The sequence below is a fragment of the Platichthys flesus genome, chromosome 2 (assembly GCF_949316205.1).
Source record: "Platichthys flesus chromosome 2, fPlaFle2.1, whole genome shotgun sequence".
Classification (NCBI taxonomy): domain Eukaryota; kingdom Metazoa; phylum Chordata; class Actinopteri; order Pleuronectiformes; family Pleuronectidae; genus Platichthys; species Platichthys flesus.
The window spans coordinates 12,313,358-12,335,527 of NC_084946.1; the positions used below are offsets into that span (position 1 = coordinate 12,313,358).

Below are 22,170 nucleotides of genomic sequence, written 5' to 3' on the forward strand. Positions count from 1 at the left end.
CTGTCTGTAACGCTCCTTCATTAGATATTGGCATGGACAGTATATGTGTGTGTGTGTGTGTGTGTGTGTGTGTGTGTGTGTGTGTGTGTGCGTGTATAAGTGAGATAGGAGGGAGAGGAGAGGCTGTACCAGTATACCAGAACGAACAAAAGATTAACTAGAAACATGTACTTACCAGGCTACAGTATATTGTATTGTCCACTAAACTGTTCGGTAATTAGAGACCCTGTGGAGTGTGTGTCAGAGTGCTCCTTGATTCCCTATAGGTGTGGAGGGAAATATTGATTTGTGTACAGTTGCCAGGTTTACATTAACTGGCAGCTTTATCTGGAAAGTCATGACGACAGGATGCTCTGTTGTCCAGGACTTCTCGCACTACCCGCACCTACGGCTGCAGATTTAACCGAATCATTGGACAGTGGTCGCTGTGTATTAGTCTGTAATAGGCAGAATTTAGAGTCATGGGGAAGACATAAAAAATGTGATAAGGTTATATCCTTGGACACAGAGTTAGTATAATGACCCCGAGTGCAGGATGGGGCATCCGTTGAAACCATTTCAGGCAGAGAAATTAATTTAACCCAGGACAAGAGATTAAAGGTGGGAAAACAATTTCAGTTTTCACAACTAAATGTCACATGTCAAATTTAACAATGTCATCTGATGTCTGCACCACTTGTTCCATTCCACTAAATACACACGCTTATGCTCTGACTCAATTAAAAGAGTAAGTGATCCTCACAAATACACACACACACACACAAACACTAATTTGCCTAAACAGGCCGCCTTTTCACACCAATAACAAGCCTAGCCAAACACTAGTATCTTATGTGCGTCTAACAAAGCTGCCTTCACTGCCGCCCCCCCATCCCAACACACAACAAACACCACACTCATCACCTGAAAAAACATTTGACTGCTCCGATGGCCGATGAGACAAAGAGACCAAACATGACGCGGACAAAAAGGACAAACCCTCGCTTGTATCCTGGAGGCTCGGCTTCGTGGTGATAAACACAACTTAGCTGACTGGAGACAAAGTAATGTGCTGATCCAGAGCTGGGCTACAAAATACAAAGTATGCTCCATGGCGTATTTTGTTGAACTGTTTATTGGAAACAAATCCTTATTTACATTGTAACATATATACAGCTGACAATTATTATATTATTAAGCAAGTTTTGAATCTAGAGATTGGTGGTTTTGTCTATAAAGTGCTGTTACATGTTCATAAAATTTTAAAATAGATGAAAAAAGGTTGAATAAATTAAAATAGTAAAAAAAATGTCCACTAAAATTTTCAAAAGCCCAAGGTCAGTCGGAACTGATGTCTATGAGGGTTTTCTCAATTCGATGCAAAATCCAAATAAAAATCCTGGTCTACTTGAGTTAAATGTGGTTTTACAAAAAATAGGGTTGGAATGTGTAGATGACATATTGTGGATTCAGAAGGAATCAACAGTTTGTATATATCTTCAATGTCCAAATCAAAATGATGGATTTTGTGGAGAATTTAAGGGCTCTGTTGGGCCTTGGCAGAGGTATGTGCTCTATAAATATATATATGTTTATTTAGTCTAAGATCTGCACATTTGCCACAAATTATAAGGGACGATACAGAGTCTCTGCTTCCCAGCAGCTGTCAGACCACCTGTTCCCTGGCCTCACTGAAGAAGAAAAGTGTGATGGGTCCTTGTTATCATAACTCACAAGCCGTGGTTCTGTACGCTGCTCTCTGTAAACACAATACAGCTCTAAATATTTCTGGTGTAGTGGAATTGTCTGGGATGTGCTAACGTCACTTATCATTCAAGAGTACATTCCAGCAGAAGGCCACAGGAAGTGAGCTGGAAGACTCAGAGTGCAAAGCAGACAGAAATAATTTCCCTCTAATGTATTGTAACGGCAACTGGAGCCAGGTGGAACAGCACAGAACATTTTCTCTCCTTTTTGTGAGGACATGAGGGAACAGGGATCTAAACAGGGAAAAAATGACTGAGAGGGACTGTTTTCCACAGGAAGCCACACTGCTGGTTACATCACCATCAAGTGACAAAAATGAGTCTGTTGCCAGAAAGTCTCAAAGTCTGTGTGAGACATATATAAAATGTCATATAGATGACCCTCAATATGCTCCACTGACCACCTCTTATGTAAAGACACTGAGGCACTGTCTCCTTCACGATGAAAAAACAAACAAGAGAACCCCAAACAGATATCTTAAGATGAAGGGCAGAGTCATAGACGTAGAATACACTGCCGGAGATGTCAAAAGAGCTTTAAGCAACAATGGCCGACACCAGTGTCGTTGTGATGTAAATAGTAACACGTGACCTCTGCAGCAGAACTAATTTGTTACATGCTGCACCAGCCCTCACCTTAACGCCCTGGAGATTTCTGTGTTGTTGTGAACACGTCTGAGCAGAGAATCTCCTGCTGCCTCGCTCAGTGTGCTGCAACCTACTTACATGGATGTGTCCTAAAGGTGGTCTAGATTTGGCCACTATGCTACTTTAATGTTAGCAGGTAAAGGGTATTACAGCGTAAGGTCTGACTCGAGCCATGGAGACAATGATTTGAGCTGGGAACCTGTACTGGCTCAGTGAAACATACAAAGACAGACTGAAAGCTACGGTGGCCCTGAGAGCTCAACGAACAGCAACTTAAGAAAACACATGCAAGTTGACAAAACACAAGCAAAGGTAGAAAACATCTTCATCAATTTCACAACACAACACAACACATTACAGAAACGCGCTGCAAATAGACAAACGCGCTGCAAATAGAGGCTACAACACAACGGAAGTGTTTCCAGAGGACATCTAAAAGGGATGGACACCGCTGCCACAGGAGACGCAAAAACGTCCAATACACCATACAATTTTGGTTCCGCACAGGCCATGTATTGTCCATAGTGAGCAGGAGGAGGAAACCTTTACAATCAGAAGAGACATTTTGCCCCCTCTTCTGAGCGAGTGGGCGGGGTCGGAGCCCCGAGACCCGAGACCGGTCAGCCCGCTACACACACACACACACACATACCCCCAGACACAGCGTTTGCGAAACATATGCACAACACTGTACAGTACAGCCACTGCAGAGGGACTGAAGAGCCGCATTCGGCTATTCACATTCCTGTGGCAGCGGTGTCCATCCCTTTTAGTTGTCCTCTGGAAACACTTCCGTTGTGTTGTCGCCTCTATTTGCAGCGCGTTTGTCTATTTGCAGCGCGTTTGTCTATTTGCAGCGCGTGTGTCTTTTTGCAGCGCGTTTGTCTATTTGCAACGCGTTTCTGTAATGTGTTGTATTGTGTTGTGAAATTGATGAAGATGTTTTCTTACTTTGCTTGTGTTTTGTCAACTTGCATGTGTTTTGTCAACTTGCATGTGTTTTCTTAAGTTGCTGTTCGTTGAGCTCTCAGGGCCACCGTAGAAAGCAGCAGGGAGGCAAAAAAACAACAGGCTAAAGGCGGACTGCATGTACATCCCAAACACCAACCTCTTTAACCTCCACTGACTCCCAAGCACCCCCCCCTCCCCCTCCCTCCAGTGGGGTGGAAGCAGCAGCCAACACGCACACAGACGCGGGCTGCATGAGAAATGCAGGGGAGGAAGAAGAACCCCTGTGGTGTGAAAGCACATTGTTCCCAGGACTCTTCTGCTTCTGTCCTCTTTACATCCATCCCACCCACAGCCAACAGAGGCCCCTTTCAGATCCTGGCAATAACAACCTGTCTCCAATGGCCCAATCACATGAGCACACCGGGAATTAGATCCGCGACTCCGCATGGGTCTCGTGTGACCACTTGTGATGCTGAAGGATCACAGTGATGGAGTCACACTGGAAGTCAATCGCTGTGTCCCGAAGCCATGGACGGATTGTAAGACAATTGACCCCCAAGCATAACTATATAAAAGCCCAACCCATCTTCACATAATTAGCGAAACCCATGGGGGGTTGCAGATGTTGCGGTCCACCAGGATGTCTCTCTCTCGCTCTCTACGTATATATATATATATATATATATACAAAAAAAGAATATCCAGTCCAAGTCCAGAAAATTTGTTGGCAGCACTTCCTGATCCCTCTAGAATCCAAATGAATGAAGGAACCATTATAAAATAAGCCCACAATATAACCTCTCAGTCTCTTCTACTGTCATTATATACAGAAACAAGCATTTTTGTCACATACACACAAAAAGTGTACATAGCTATACATTTGCTTCCCATTTGTCAATTGTGCATATAGAAGGAGAGCATCCAGTTCCCTTGGTCTGAAGATCTATTAAGGATCAGTAACAGTAAACAGTGAAGTTGACACACGCTCAAGTAAACGATTGTTGCTGAGCCATGAATTGATCTATTGATATATATACTGCAGCATCTTCACACTGGAGGAATGAATTCTCTCTTTTATGAGCAGAGGAACACGTGCAAACAAATGTAAAAACACAGAGTCACTGTTGTCATGAACTTTTTTGTTGCTTGAGTTCTAAAGTATTTTCAATAATCACAGTTTTCTACTGTTCGTTACACTTTACATTCTCGACATACAATGATCCCTCTATATTGTACGGACTCCGCCGATATTCTGATACGCCAGGGACTAACAACCCCCATTCGCCTGGAGCTGGAAGCCAGTAAGAGAAACTAAAATCAGAATGAAAGTGCACATTGTCCTTAAGGATATTTCAGCCCTTTCCTTTCCACCAAAACAGGCTTTTCAGGAAATACACTTTCCACTGAGATGGCAGCCAGATGGAAAAAATAACAACAGTAGCAAATTCAAGTAGCAAACATGACTAGTGATGATTCAAATTCACAAGAATTTGGATTCAAGCCACCTGCGCAAAGCATCTGTCAAAACTTGTATTATTAAATTTACAGGAAACACAAACTCTGCTTAAAACATCCTGCCAAATGAAAATCACAATTTACGAATCCCAACTTGTCCCCAGCTGGTTATTACACTGTTCTGGCAGGCTTCAAAAACAGCTACACAGATACAACTTTTTTTGGGCCCATTTCCCAACCTTCCTCCAAATTTCATGCAAAACTGTTGTGTAGTTTTTGCGTTATCCTGCTGATAAACAACCATGCATCAAACAGTCAAACAAACAGGGAAAACACAACCTCCTTGGCAGAGGTAACAATTTAGTGTTGAGACCCTGTGTTTCTTATTACCTAAACATTAAAGACATACAGCAATTTCTACATTTGTATTAAGCCCATTGTGTGTTTGAGTCTGACAAGATAAGAGAAATACAATATTTTGAAAAAACTGGAAAACAATTAAATGTTTCTTTTGCATACTCTTCCAGGTACATTCAATAGAAAATATATCAATTTATTGATTCCTTTATGTAAATTCCTTATGACACTGTGTAGGTCTGAAACCAGTTGAAGCAGTGAGTCAGATTGTTTTAATATTGAATTGTTCCTCATGCCACAAACACCTACAGAATCAAAACTAAAGATATATGCTTAAGTATGTATTTATGGCTCTAAGTGTGTGTGTGTGTGTGTGTGTGTGTGTGTGTGTGTGTGTGTCTTTGTGAGTGTGCGTTTTAATGCAGACATGTGATCTAGGGATGCTACTGTGAACCATGAGACCCAGAGGAAAGATATGAGCTTTGCACAACAGCCTGCTTCCCTCCTGTTATCTTTGGCAGCACTGATCCAACATTAGCCGAATAGGTCTCCTGTTGACACCCGAGTCAGATGTGCCAGAGAGGAAATGACCACCTTTCAACACTTTTATCCATCTAAGAACAGTGAGTTGGTGCCAAGGACTCAGTGAGGGGACACCCTCTGGCTCTCTGGTTGGCATTAAGTAATTATCTGATCATGTACATGTGCTTCACACTCACGCAATCTGAACAATCAGATCTTGGCCACAGATCAACCTGCAGGTCTGGTTTTGTTTTTCTGAGTTCAGCTTTGGTAAACTGATACTCTGTTTGAATCTAAAGGACAGGAATTAAAATCTCTATACAGCTGTTTGTAAACTCATTCCTCTTTTAACTTTGTACTGTCGCCATCTGACCCTCACGTTTTTTATTTATTTATTAAATGTTCTCATGTCAGTTGGAGGATTTCATAATTACAGACCGGTCCAGGGTGTAAGTTTTCACTAAAAGCATGCTGGGACAGGCCGCTACCCCTTGTAATTATCATGGGATGTCGTGGTTTAGAAAATAGATGGATGGACAGCTTATCAACAGCAAAGGTGAGTTCATATTAAAAGTGTATATAATAAGATGAATCATGTCTTTACTGGATGGTGACCAGATGCTTCAAGTCAGATGCTTAAACTGTTTGGCTGTAACAATATTTAATCATTGAATTTAAGCTTGATCCAAATAAAACCTATGATCAGACCTCTGACAGTTATTAATGTCTCACTTCCTGAGACACTGATTGTTGGAGTTTGGATTCAGTCATCATTTTACCTCAGACGATACTTTCAAATGTCCATAAACTTAGAAAACAACCCAACTGTTACAAACACAGAATCTCATGCTCTGATTTCGTCAGCAAAAATAAACTGTGGCTGTTATCTCCAAATCCTAAATGACCCATCATCACCATTTCAGAAGTCACACGGACCCAAACGTTTCCAATGAACGACTGTTAAATATATTATTTGGAAACAAATGGTTCCCTTATCTTAGTGTGAATGTGAGTAATAAAAGAAAGGAAATGGAATCTACTCACGGAGCGATTACCAATCTTTAGTTTGGAACCGTCATGCGGCAAATATAAAATAAAGAATATACTGTGATTTCCATTAGTATTTATCATTGTGAAAGCACAGTTTCTGTTGGCCCGTGATTTGTCTTTTCATTCACTCCAGAGGCTTTATCACTGAATGTTGGGATTAAGGATGAAGTGACCGCCAACACCAGAGGATTATTTCACAGTTGAGGACAATGACCACATTTTCTCTCTCTTCCTCGAGCATTTTCACAGCCAGACTGTTCTCGGCACACGTGTCACAACATGTAGTGGAGTAGATGGAAAACGGAGAGAAGGTTCAGGGTTGGAGAAAGAATGAAGAGACAGGTTTACACAAACTCGAGGGGTGGTCTTGTGCAAGACCCCCGCGCACAGAGACAGCTAGAGAAACAAAGCATGCTGGACTCAGAGCCGCGGTCTGGAACATGTAGGAAGTTACAGTCAAAGTGTGTGTATGTGAATGTGTGGACATGTGTCATGGCCTCACTTATGAAACAAAGAGAGTTGAAATGACTCTTTTTTTTTTTTAAAAACAGAATCTATACAAAAATATATGAGACAAATAGAAATCCTGTTTATGGCCTTTCGGTGTGTTTCTGTGTAGAGTTTGAGTTTTCTCCCTGTGTCTGCGTGGCACAGGTTTACATGATCTCCCGCTTCCGCCCACAGTCCACATGCAGATTGGGGATGGATTATTTGGAGACTCTAAATTGTCCATAGGTGTGTATGATGGCGACCTGTCCACGGTTATACCCCATGTCAGCTGAGATGGATGGAAGGATGGATGGATGGATAGATGGATAGATGGATGGATGGATGGATGGATTGATGGATGGATGGATGGAAGGATGGAAGGATGGAAGGATGGAAGGATGGATTTATGGGTGAATCCTAGGGCCTCAACTGCCATTCTTTTTTTTATATCATTCATTCTTATAGTTCTCATCATTTTCTAATAACTTCCCTAGTTTTCCTGAAAATAACAAAGTGTGGTGCCAATGATGAATGATGGGGGAATGTTCTGTTTGATGAGGTGAGACTTAGCTGAATTGACTTCCTAAGCAGTTGTAATCTTTAGAGGGATTTCTATGAAAGAGCGGCTAAGATTTTAAAGACTGGAAAACTAATAAATCAACTAAACCAAAGTAAATCTTGATAATTACTGGAGACGCAATTCTTTTTTTTTCCTGCCTGTACACACCTTTTGTTGACCTGCTTCAGTGAAAAGCTTGAGGATCACTTAGATTTAATCAGTGTGAACTAACCCCTCGCCCTAGTTTCTCTATAGTCAGTCCCTCATTACATGATCCTTTCCAGGAACATTTCTTTGAATGTGAAGATATATATCAGTTTCTTGCTAGGAAGTTGTTAAGAAACTTTGCCAAGGTTATTTTTACAAAAGCAATTTAAAATTGAATTAAAAACCTAAATGAGAGTTGTACTATCAGCAGGTTTATATTGACAACATCAAACTGTTGGTTTTTCAACTGCAAGACATAAGAAACTTACTGAACTGAAGCTGGCCTCAGGGCAAAACACATTTCACAGATATTAGATTTTAGGGACATATTAAACTCTAAACTATCAAATTTAGTATTGACTTTGGCTCTTTGGGCAGAATATACCAATATACTCAAGTGGTATCTCGCCAAAAGGTTAAAGACATGTGTTACAGTCTTGTACCATTCTGAAGGAGGTATACAGTTTACTATACAATTTGACATATACATTTATAAAAAGACAGTACTGGGAAAATGTGTTTGGCAGTGAGAGTGGAGCCTTGACAGCCCGCTCTCTGATCTGCTTTATTCGTCCAAAGTAAACCGCCAGTTGCAGTCACCATGAAGCATTTAGTTATGCTTGTTTCACATACTGTTGAGCCTTAATCTCCCTTCTCTCCGGCCAAGATCTATTTTACAGAACTTCCCTGTTCAGCCAGCTACATCTGTCAACTCCACAGTGAAGTATGCGCACACACACACACACACTGTAATTCCCATCATGACTTTACACCCACATTCCAACACAATGGTATATCAAGCATGCTCATCCTTCCTTCCTGCCCCAAGAAATATTATCGTGCATTATCGACCGGTGACCATGTTTCAGCTGTTCTGTTTTTTTCATCCTGTATGCGATGGGCAATCCATCCGACAAATGGAAGAGAGCACTCCCTGTGTCCAAGAGCGCATGTGTATATGTGATTTTGTGGGGGTGGTGGGAGTGATGGATCCAAGAAAGTGCGGGACTGCTGACATAGCAGATGGGAATGTTTTCATTTGGTTACAAGGAATTCCACAGAGATCAGAGGCAGGGATCCAGGCTGAATAATGTAAGGATGGAGAATGGGGAAAGGGAATCCACGGGTTTGAGCAGAGTGCAATCGGTGATCCAGTTTCTCCTCTGGTCTCTATAGAAGATTGGCATGTCAATCACGCAGGGGGTGTTTGGATTCCGTGAGTCAGGGAAGGTGCACTGCCAAGCACACAGCGAGCCTGTGTGAACAAGCTGCGAGGAAGCGATAAATGAGAAATGTCTCATCACACTGTCGCTGAGGGGACATGGGAATAGGAGAGGAGGTGACACAAATCAAGTGGGTGAGTGGTGGTGGTTCTCAAGACACGGAAGTGACAGTCGGTGGTCCAAAATTCTGATGCAATCTGGTCCATCCTCCTCCACACGGCATCGCATGGTCCCCGGGGCGACAGGAACGTGGGTGGAGGACGAGAGACAGACTGAGACAGTTGGAAAAGGCACAAGAGTAAACAGGAGGGGGGGGGGGGGGGGGGAGAAACAACATAAAGGAGCTGAAAATAATAATAGGATGTAAAGAAAAACCGGAATGCACAATACTGAGCGAGAGAGCAGAACTAATACAAAGGCAGAGAAAGTTGGGCCAAATCGGAACCAGCTGCTCAACTGGATCCCAGATGTGAGAGAGTGAGAGTCAGCAGGCACGCAAACACACACACACACACACACACACACACACACACACACACACCATCTCTCCTTGTCGTCTGCGAGCCAGAGTAAACCCCATGACTATTTAATTTGTCACCTCAGGGAAACTGTGTCCGAGCAGCGGCTGCCATTTGACAAGACAGCTGTCCACTTCCTCTGCTTGGCTCTAGCTCCATCCTCTCACACTTCCTTTTGCTGGGAAATCTTTTCATGTGGGTTGTAGTTCATGCTTATAGGTGCCTGGAAGATAATGTAACTTAAATCTGTGAAATATCAAGACAAGACCGCACCGCAGTAACGATGGAGACCATTAGTCTTTCTCAACTTTCCGTCTTCTGTTCCTCTGTCTTTAAGTCCACACCTCTGAGTCCGTATATCCATCCAGTCCACCCACTGTTGTGTCTCTGCGCTCCATTTCTCCTACGAACGTCTGTCCGACAATTATTTCCGCTAACATGCCAGTCATCAATCACCCCTACACTCGACATTCAGTTGGGAAAACAGACAGACACAGGTAATCTACTGAAACCCAATCCGCCTCGCTGCTGCAGCCCTGACACTGATTCATTTCCATCCCACATCTGCAACAATGGACCGGAAGAGAAAAGAAAATGCGTGGGAAGAGGAGGATGAGTGGTACAGAGGTAAAAACAGGTTGGATAAATGTCAAAAGAAAATGAAGGTAGACGACAAACTGCTGCAGTGAGAGAGAGATTCACTGAGTGTAAAGATGGATGACAAATGTTGACAAAAGACCATTCACTCCTTTTCTCCTCCTGTCTTTTCTTTATCACTTGGTTAAACCAGTTGGGTCGTTTTTGAAGGCGAGCACGGCTTAGCATCATCCTGTATAGTAATTCCCACAGTGTGTAGGTGACAAATATCCACTTCTTTCCCAATGTCTCCTTTCTTACTGGAACACAATGGTTTGTCATACCAGCTTCAGAGGCAGGTATTTCTATGACGATCCCTAATCTGGAATACTATACACATTAGAGACAGAAGAATGTGTGTATGTGTGTGTTTGTGATGGAGAGATGGTCTCGGGGAACAGGCTTTTCCCTGCCGTGAGCTGGGTGTAAGCAATGAGCACTGCAGTTGTTATTTCATGGAAAGGTTTACTCTGACCAAGAAACGCTTCAGGATGAGGAACTGTTTCCTGATCTTTCAACTCTTCTGTATAAAGAAATGCAAAGTTGCATTTGAAAAATCCAAAACAAAAACAAAAAGCGCCAAAGAACTTGAAAGGTCTGGGTTTTGCAAAAACCATGTTCTACTGAATACCATCTGTAGATAGTTGTTAGTTTTCATCTGCGTTCGTTTGGGTGTTTATTTGCAGGATTACCCAAAAACTGCTTGATAGATTACTTCTAAACTTGGTGGAACTACGGGGCATGGGTCAGTCCATTCAATTTGGGTGAATACCTGAATAAATGGGCAGATCGAGAAATTTGGTTTTCCTTTCTCTGCATAGGCAGATTCAGAGTGACCGGTACACAGATTAGAGAGTGAAAGGAATGTTCACTCTGAAACTGTGAGGTCTGACTGTCTGTGGGGACAGTAAGAACTTTATGAGCGATAGGGTGAACAAGTGGCAAACAGTGCTACACATGGCTGTACAATGCCTCAAAGGATGTAAAACTCAAACCTGTGGCAGGACAACTAGAATTTAGCGGATTGGCACAGTCTAATGGGAAACACTGCTACAACATGGCAAGAAAGGGAATTAGCCTTGGCAGCTGTATGTGGCCTCACAGCGCCCATCTGGTTTCATCTGCGTTAGTTTGTCTGATAGTTAGCAGGATTACACAAAAAACTACTGGACAGATTACCACGAAACCTGGATGTGGTGTGAGTCAGGAAAGAACTCATCATCTGGGGAAATAATTCTTGGATTTTTATTGGAAATATTTCTGGCTTGTTTACAGAAAGGATATTTATGAGCGTGCTATTTTGTGCAGATCCAAATAGAAATCCGGATCTAGTGAATTTAAATGTGGTTTCATATGGGTATTCACTCTGAGCGCCATTCTGGTTTGCAGTTTGAGGAAACCATTAGTTGATCGTTCTGTTCCCTACTGCAGAACACAACCGTATTAATGGTCAGGTCACACTAAAGCAGCCCATACATACCAGAAATTTACTGTTTTGTAACATACGTGCGAACACACATGCTGCTGCATGTTTTAACAGCTTTTTATGTGTGCATTCATGCATGCATGCCTAAAAGTGTGGCAGTGAGCTCTGAGGTCTGACCACCACAGATGCATTCCACATATTCCATACCAACTAGTCCTGTTTCTTTCCCCCTGTGAGATTTAATGACTTCCTGTGGAGTGAACTCTCAACAGCAAATTTTGGGGTTCATAGTTCAGACATGGCTTCCATTATGAGCGCTTAACCTCTTCACGTCTTAACCAAAAGTCAAACCTCTTTGCTTGTGTGTCAGTGGTTATGACAAAACATAGAACTGCCACTGCACGGCACACCGGCACAGAGGGGTTGGAAACCGGGGAAAGTCTGAAAAGTGTCTGATTCGAATTTCAACGCGTCTTGGAAGAAGAAAAGAAGACAAAACAAACTATCAGATCCTGATCTGAGTAACAGCAGTGAGAGAGGTTGTACACAATGAACTGTGAAACAGCAGGAGATGTGAGACGGTTCAAACTGTCCCATATTTTTCATACCTGATGTTCGTGATAAGAATCAAATTTGATCCGAGCGTCACGTTGTCAGAGGTCAGACTTCAACATCTGCCACAATCCACAGCTCACCTTGTTCTGCTTTCCAATGAGGTCATTTCAAACTGAGCCTCCTCTCCACACAGTCTCATGTCCTTGGATTTGCACTGCATTGACTGGTGAGTAATGTTAAGGTATACAGGCTCCTTTCAGAGTGCACGGTGCTCTTGATGATCTTGTCTTTATTGACAACGTCATTACTTTAACGAGGAGAAACTGCCCATTACCCTTTAGTCTACCGAGACATCAATCACTGCGCAATAAACAGAAAAACTCAATGGAGACACAGATGAATTACAGTTGTTATAATAAAGTGTCTGTTCGCTCCCTCCCTGGATAAATTGATTGTCCAATTAAAGCTTAGTAACTGTAACTGGGCGTGGCAGTTCGTTGTCATGTTGAAGAGGTGTGATTGGTGCTTTAGTGGGAGTACAACTTTTTAGAGTGGCAATTGCCTATTTGTTTAGTCATAAACCAAGCCTCCTCCATGTTAGTTAATGGATGAAAGAAAAAGGCAAAATATATGGAGTAAGATGACATCCTTCAGATATTTTGGCTCCATTCCTGAAAAGTGAGATGAACTGGAGACACATCATTAAGCTTTATATACAGTCGATGGTTGTGACATAGTTCATTTTAAAGGTAAAAATAATAGCTACTTGTAAATATATAATCTATTACAAAAACTTTCTTTGTTTGAAAAACCACCAGACTACTGGAATGTGGATTCAGTATCTTCATGTGATGTGTGACATCAGCTTATACCATCAGGTCTTAAAATAACCCAAGCTTCACAGTATAAAGGTCAGATTGATATTAAAGATAAAAACATATTATTATATATTACATTATGTGGCACCTGATCTTGAACAAATAAGGGCAGAAATCCAGCCTGTGCATCACACTGAAGCAGCGCATGCCGTTTGAACTGCACTTAGATTTATTTGTGTTGGACCAATATCTGCAGTTCTACATTATCCTGCGCACCAGCGCTGAACGGGATGCGAAATTGTATTGAGGTTCTCAGGGTAAGAGGCTGATAGTGTGTGAGCTGTAATAGGGTGTGTAGGCTATCCAGTTGATTTAATCAGAGAGTGTGGTTACTGATAATCCTATTTCATAAATGGGTCCCACACTAAGTCCCCCGGCAACACGTGCAGCACAGCGGCAGAAAATCTGCTGCACCGTGGACTCAGTGTCCACGTGCTGGACTGATGTTCTCTCATGGGCACATCAAGCTCCTGCACACGCCTGACATCCCAGCAGCGACAGGAATATGATTAGCCTACATGCTAGCCGGCAGACACACACATCATGCATGTGTGGCACAGCCAGATAAGGACAATGAGAGCTGATAGAAAGCACATGCAGGCTTCATTACTGTGCTCATATCCACTATCCCCTGGAAAAAGATTTAGTCAGAGCATGTGGATTGTGCCATTAAAATTCAGATAACAGAAAATAAATCATCTATCTTGATGCTTTTTTATTTAACCCCAGAACAGGTCACAACCATTTCTGATTCTATTATGTTTCCCAGATAAGATCTGGTAAATTAATTCTGATATTATGCTAAATTATGTCATATTCAGGTTCAACTAGTAAACACAGTAGCAGCATTGCTATAAATGATATGGTACAATCTGATACACCGTGTAACATTAGAGATAATAAGTTTCTCCATTCAATTGTTCCATGAGTGTTCTGATCAACTGGCTTGTAACAGCTTCAGCTTCCAAAAACAACTCAACAACTGGTCTCATGACAAAACTGTCCTTGATCTATGTGCAGCTATTAAAAATGTGTAATGCTAATTCAATCAATCACCACTGACTGCCAGTGAAACACCTCTTCTTACATGATGTTTTATATTCAGGTAGAGAATGACGATTCCTTCTGAAGTCTTCTTGTTGGGTATAGTCCTTATTGTTTTGACATCTGTTTCAGGCTTCTGTATGTGTGATGCCACTTGATTACGCATTCAGATCCCGTTTATTGGTAAGAACCCAAGCTCATGTGAGATGCATGTGAGCAGGGACGCAGGCCTCGTTTTTTAGCCACTTAGTTTGGCTCTAATTCACTGAAGTGGTGCGCTCATGTAGTCTGACATCATTCCATTATCTAGGGGCATCAACTCAATGCACCCATACAGGAAAAACAAGGGAGGGGCTGCCCTCTGTTCACCTGCTCCATCCACTTTCAACAGTGGATAGTCTTTGTTTAGGAGAAAGACAATGACACAAATCTGTAAATATGTAGCAGCACCACTACCACCATATCCAGCAACCACAATGTTACATACTTTACACTTGACAGACGTGTTTCCAGCAAGGCCTCTCTCACACACACACTGGGAACTGAAATATTCATGCAGACTGATGGGAAATGTCAAGATATTTTTAAAGCCCTGATGTTCTACGTTGTCTTATTGTGACATTTGTAGGTCAATAGAGTTTAAAAGGGTAAAGTTGTGGTTAAAATGATGCTATCCTGTGGAGAAGGACATTAACTGAGTTCACCACTAACATCATCAGGAACTTAGCAGGAACGAAGCAGCGTATTACAGTTAAACTGATCCTCCATCTTCTGTAGATCCAGCTTTGAAAGCTTTGTTCCCATAATGCAAGAATGTATCTATTAGACTTGAAGTAATCTAAAACAACTGCATCATACTGTAACTAATAGATTTAGCACAAGGAGGGACAAAGCCTTTCAACAGTTTAACATAAATGTGAAGCAATGTTAATTTATAAAAATGTTATAGGGTTAGTTACGGTGTTAGAAAGTTGTTTTATTATACTGTACATATATAGACATAAATAATAGCTATATATATTTAAACCTATAAGCATAAGAAGGTTCTATGTATGTTAACGATAAACATCACTAAAAATGTAATGCTATAATTAATTTGTTTGGTCTGAATCTCAAATAAATAATGTGAACCAGGGATTGCAGATTCATATAGAGAATTTAAATATCCAGTATTTAATATCTATATTCTCTCTGCTCGAATTCAATAGTCTAGACAACATTGTCGTTGTTTAGATTTATAAACTGTAATTTACATTACATTGACTGTTATTACATCTCAAAAGTGCAAAAATAATGCTACAAAATTAATCTAGCAATTCTTTACATTATTTTCTTTCAGCGCCAATGTCCAGATTTAATATATTTAATACTTCTGCTCATCCATTAGAGCCCCCGTAGAGATATTAAACCCCATGTGTGGGAGCGTAAATAAATTGTTTGACCTCTCTATACCTTTCGAAGAAAAAAAAATCTATTGCTTAGGGGGCAAATCCCTCAAGATTAGGGCCAAATGTCAGAGATTTGTTTGCACTTTATGATGCATTTTCCAACACCGATTTAAAGTCTGGGTCTTAGCGGTTTAAAGAAAAGAACGAATCCTCAAGCAGAGCAATTTCATCTTTACAATAACTAGAAAAAGCCTTGAAACGGATGGAGACAACCTCCATATATGGAGGGTAAGAGGATCGGGATTCCAGGCCTGTGGGGTCGTTCTCTTGCCGAGAGAGAGAGCACATCTCCTGTGTACATGGGTGCATTAGGGAGAGTGGCTGGGAATGAGTGTCTTGACATTAGCAACTTAATGTGAGTGGTCTGGAATTCTAAATGTTTTGCAGAGGATGTTGCAGACTAGGATCTATTTTTGGTGAAGTTCAGTGGGTCACAGTGGCTCTGAAAGAGGTTTCCTCCAAAATGAGTAAAAGACCAACTGATAAGGGCACGGAGTGTGTATAGTTGAAAGCTGGCACGTCATACTTCAATGTCTCCAGCCCGGGAAGCTTTCCAAGCATCATCACATCAGTAAAACACACAGGACATCAGCGTCAACCTTCTCTGGCAACAGCTAATTTTGTTCATCACTTTAATACAATTTATTATCTACCATAAAACCATCCACCCTCCCTGAAGGTCATTGTGTGCCGTTCTATTATACTCTGTGAGTAGATACACCTTCACCCTCTCTGCTGGCACACACACCTGCCCGCTGGCACACGCCACAAACAGCTGTGTGTGGTCCTGCGATGAAGTGGACAGATATTAGTCTCCTCCTGCATCCAGGAGGGAGGAGGAGGATATGCAGTCGCCATGCCCAGGAGAGCAACTGATCACCCATGGCAACGACAAGTCCACTTCCCCTCCCATAGAAACAGCAGCGCGGTGCTGGAGATTTACATATTCCACAGGCGACTTAACCGAAACAAAATCCATTATCTCTGACAACCGAGTTTGTGACGTGTGTAAAGAAAAAAGGATTGTAGGTGATGATGATGCAGGTAAGGGAATAAAAACCCAGACAGTTAAAAGAAACCAGGGCGCCAGACGGTTATCTGGAGCATCAAATGGCACTTTAATCTGTCAATAAACAGAGACGTGCTTTTAAAATAATGCAGGGAACAAGGAATAAGGAATAAGAGGACCGAGAGCTTCTTGTTATGAAGCGCTTTCAAATCTTTTATCCATTACTGCAGGCCTATATAAGCTCCAGACATTCTTCACTCTCTCTTCAGACTTCATTAAAATTAATTCATAGTAAGAGGGTTTATGTTTACTTAATATGGAGCACAGCAAAACTAACTGGAGCTGGGGAAACAGCATGAGGATTCACACCTTGTTTGTTATTTAAGTGAAGAGGAAGGGAAGGGGAAAAAATACCAATTTGGTTCAGTCAACATAATAAGCTCTAGTTTGTTTACGTTTCCCACAGAATATGGGGTTAGAGAGCCACCTCTATTAAAGAACGCTGACAGGTTGTGACCTCTCATCAGTTTTTTCCCCTGAAGGTCACCATAGCACCCACAGAGGAGGAAAACGCCCGGGTAAAGCTGATCTCACGCGCTGCAAAAGAAAACAAACAGAAAATGACTTCTGGGTTGCAAACCATGCTGCTGAGATAAGATTAGATAAATACAATATTTAGACATCAACCAACATTTAACATTACCTCAACCAGGGAGGTTGTGCATTTTAATTGCCACTTGTCCATCTGTCTCGTAGCAGGACTACTCAAAAACTAATAAAACGATTAACATGAAATGTTGTGAAGGGAAAGGGGCATGACCATAGACTGCATATAAAGATGGATGCAAGTCACTTCCACTATCCAGAAATGAAAGTAAAATATACACGTACACAAACACTGCCATCTCGTGCATTTGGAGCCTGCTCAGTGATCGCAGATGGAGCCACAGTATCATACACATGTACATGACCAGTCAGTCCCAGCTGTCAATCAGGATATTTCACCCCAGTTTGTATAGCATCAAATAACCAATTAAAACCAAACTTACCCCCAAAAAACACTTGAGCAAACATCAATGTGATAAGAACTAACCTCAAATGACAGAGACCAAATTTATTCAAAGTGTATCTAACTTTTTTGTTTGGTCCATGACGCATCTACCAACATGGAGGAGGCCGGCCTTATGACCTACACTGCAGCCAGCCACCAGGTGGTGGTTAAGGTTCGGCTTCACTCTTGTCATATCGTCTATCTTTACATACAGTCTCTGGGCTCGACCCAAGGGTGAACCCATTCAATTCATTCAGCCTTGTAGGAGGTATGCATTCTCTGCGTATGAAATGAAAAACAAATACCAAGAGATTATTTTGTCATTATAAGAAGCCAGTGTGCAGGTTTGGCAGCTTTCAAGTGAAGATCTAAAGGTAAGTGATTGTAACACTATCATATCGGAAATGACTGACCACTAAAGATACAATCTACATGGACACTGGTTTTGGTTTATCTGAATATGTTAGTGTTGTTGTGAATCAACCCTATTGTGTTTCAGTATTGACCCTGAGGACCGCGCATTACAACTCTATGCCTTGCCTGTCTGATCCTTCCTGTCCCTCTCTTGATCTCGTTGAGTCACTTACACAACCTGTCTGTTTCGCCAGATGCTCATTGTACACACTGTGAGGGGGAAGGGGGGGGGGGACACAGAGGAAACTGACAGAGAGAGGCAGACAGGTGCAGCTGGTTCTCCACATCAGTTTACACCTACACTCATTGACCTCAGACAACTGTGGCCGGAGGCAATATCTGTGTTTTCATTCTTTTTTGATGTATATCACAATGAAATATAAACAATTCAACATGCAGGTAATACAAAACTACACTTTAGTTTGATTTATCTATTTACAAAGCTGGTCACTTCACTTTTACAAATGTAACAAAACATTACAGAAAATATTTGGGCAGACACAAAACAACCTTCTCATATTAAGTATTGATCTGAAAGAAGTCAATTCTTATAGACAACACTTAGTCATCACAATGAAATTATTCCCTTTATGGTAAATTGTAATATAATGTTGCTGTCTTTGCAAATCACCATCTTCTCTCCCATTCTTACATTTTCTCTTCTCTTCTCTACCTGTGCTCATTGGTCTCCCTTATAGGAGCAGTTGCTAGGCAACGGCTCACACCCACATATGCATATTAATACTTATATCATTATACCACAGTGAATGAAAAGATAAATATAAATACAATAAGGATTATGCAATATGTTGCTTTAGGATCACTAGACCAGTAACTATAAGGTTATTAAATTAAAAAGCAATGGGCTACACTGGGATTATATTGGATGAGTAAAACAATGAGTCATGTGCTATGTCCAGCACTGCTTATCAAAATCTGTTCAAGTCAATTTTCAGTTTATAATAAGGACCTCGTTGAGAACTTGTGCAACCACAGCTCTGCACCGTCATCACAATGAAACCATAATAATGATAATATCTGTGAACCACCAGTGTGGACAAGCAGAAAACTAAACAGGTGCTGGTAAAAATCTGTGTGTCTCATGGGAATCAGATTTCAACCATTTACCAACAACTACGGGCAGGTGCACAGGCATCATCTCATCTTTTGTAATAGGATGAATGAGAGTAGCAGGTGACGGCTGAATAAAAGACAGAGTGGTGAGGAAAACAATAGAGTTCAGCGAACAGAGAAAAAGTGCGGGAGAGAATGAAAAAAGTGTTTGTAAGAGAGACCCAGGCATACCTTAAACATTCTTTCATGTTCACCCAGTCATGCACACACACAATTAAAGAACTGGCACAAGTTTGGACCTGCAGATAGAGGGTGTGTGTGTGAGCACCATGAGTTGGAAGACAGGCAGGACTGGCCATGACTGCATTTAATTATACTGTATGGCTCACTGACAGCACACCGGCTCCAGTTTTTGAAATAAATGATCATGTAAAACCAGCCATTCTTCAGGCTGCCTGTGTAAACCTTGAGAACAGACTCTCTTTTGGACACACAGTACCTTGTCTTCCAGTCAGGTGATCACAATGTCCTCAAAATAAATACCTCCGGCAGGTGGGTTGAGTATTTTTGGATTGAACAAAAGCTACTGAACAGATTTCCATGAAACTTGGTGGAATGACGGGACGTTGACCTGGAAAGACTGACGTTAAGTCCAATTAGTAGTTTGCCTTCACCAAATTGTAACCACACTATGCAACATTTTATTTCCCCTACTGCTCGTAAAACCAATCAAATGAGACATCCACTTAATTTTATCAGTGCTGGAGTTTTCCAAATAGCATCGCTCTAAAGATCATGGGAAAGGGATCCTTGCGATAAAAAGAGGGAAGTTTATGAATGTGCTCTGATTCTCTGTCTCTTCCTGTGACCTTCCATCTCAGCCATTCATCAACGCTGAGGAGTGAGACGGGATTTAAGGAACAAACTGAACGTCTGACTCACTCAGTCGCTTCCTTGTTTGCCACTGTCTGCTTGCTTACTCAAATCACTGGCTGTGTGTTTGTCTGCGGTCGTGCATAATGCTCAAGAGAAGTCGCGTGACAGAGGGGAAGAGGGATGCAACAAAATGGCAAACAGAGAAACAGAAGAATCAAACAAGCAAACACAAACATTGTCTCTAATGTATTATCACTCTGCTCCTTCTATGCGACACACTGAGCACATATCTGCCACCCAGCTACCTGACATAATTAACAGGGGATCCCTGGCCTGGCTGATGGTAGAGTCTCCACTGGTGGTTTCCCCATCGGCCTGCACAGGAGTGCAGCCAGACTGGCACGTGGACTGAGTGTAACTACAATCCTCCAGTGGGCAGCAGGCGAGGGGCCGAGCAGCTGGATTTGTGCCCAGGATACCAGCTCCATCCCTGGAGAGAGAGCGTTCTCCTCTCCCTGCTGCCTGCTGCCTGTCAGCCAGACCACCACCACCATCAGTACTATACTACTGCTGCTGCTTCTGCTGCTGCTGCTGCTGCAAGGACATCTCCTCTCCTGTCTGCTACCACAGAGACACAGTGTGGGGCTGCATGGCCTCCTCTATGAACGAATGAGAACACTGCACCCAACCTGTGTGCCATGCTGCTGCAACACTCTCACACACAGAGTGAAACACTTGTTTGTGTCGTATGGACTGGGTCGTTTTGATTTTTGTTGTGCACAATGATATAGATCTTTATTAAATCGTTAATTAAGACATGACATCATAAAAAGCACGTTATTAACGCTGAAGAAAATGGATCCTCACTGTGCGAGACATGGAGTGTCCCTCCTCTCACATGCACTGAGCTACAAGCCCTATCCAAGAAAATCAGACAGTCACATATGGAGCCACCGACACACGTATGACTACCAGCAAATGCAGGTCTATCACAAAATAACACAAAAACCACCAAATCACGACATGTACAAATTCTAAGGAATAAGACTCAAGAAAAATTTGAGCAAAATAGACAAAAGATAAAGAACGCCGTCCGGTCATTGAGCACATGGATGAATTCACACACATCTTGTATCATTCACCCTGTTGATGTCTCCACAAATTCTGCATGAGAGGACGAATTGAGCCCCCCGTCTAAAAAAAAAAAAAAAAAAAACGTGCGTAAAAGAAGGTGTGCCATTTTTGCGCACCGCTGTAATGAGAGAAGCCGCCTTACCTGAATCTGGGGGAATCTTTTATACATTCTTCAAAGTCCACCGTCATGTTTGCGTGTTCTCGTGTATTTCCCACTTCAGTCCACCAATGTCATTCCCCGCAGCGGGGATGTGGTGTGAGGCTGGTTGAGGATGGTGAGGTGGTGTGTACCCTGGTACGCAGCAGCAGCAGCAGTCTGTCACCTCTCTCCCGGTGGCACCGTGACACTAAATGCGAGGAGGCGGATTACTACACCACAATGTACTCCACTACCGCCTCTGCTGCCGAGACAGGCGAGAGGCGAACCTGCAGCCTGGGAAATGATAAGAGAGAGGAGAGCGCCCACTAGTTACAGCCTGCTGTCACAACTCCAGACTAAAGCCTGAAACATGCTTCTGCGACTGCGTCTGCGTCTTTTCACGCCGCTGTGGCGCAAGACTCGTTTTCATTCATGCTTCCCCAACCGTTGCGCGTCTTACAAAGCAATTCCGCGCCAGAACACTAGGCGGAGTAATGCTTTTTGTCGAGACGACCTTAGAGACGCCTTCTTTCTTCTTCGTCGATTGTTTATTTACATAGCCACTGCGGCTCCTCGTAGCCTTTTTCTGGCGGACAAATCCGCCAGTCAGTGACAGGTTATACAAGTGATCATACTATCGGATATCTTCTGCCAAGTGCTCTTCTATTTGGTCCATATTCGTTCTTCTAAATCTTCCGTGATTTCTGCCGGTATTATGGGGCATGAAACCGGAAATGTAGCTCCAGAAGGGATGTAGAGCAG

The 22,170-nt window shown here is 42.2% G+C and overlaps 1 protein-coding gene across 1 annotated transcript in view; it reads right to left on the bottom strand.

The window, feature by feature from the left end:
* LOC133963673 (arf-GAP with coiled-coil, ANK repeat and PH domain-containing protein 3-like) overlaps nt 1-21,603 on the bottom strand; it is a 55,267-nt gene extending 33,664 nt beyond the window's left edge. Inside the window, exon 1 of the mRNA XM_062398271.1 lies at nt 21,412-21,603. Coding sequence (XP_062254255.1) covers nt 21,412-21,458 — 47 coding nt within the window. The 5' untranslated portion in view covers nt 21,459-21,603. The remainder of the gene's footprint in view (nt 1-21,411) is intronic.
* Between the last annotated feature and the right edge of the window lie 567 nt (nt 21,604-22,170).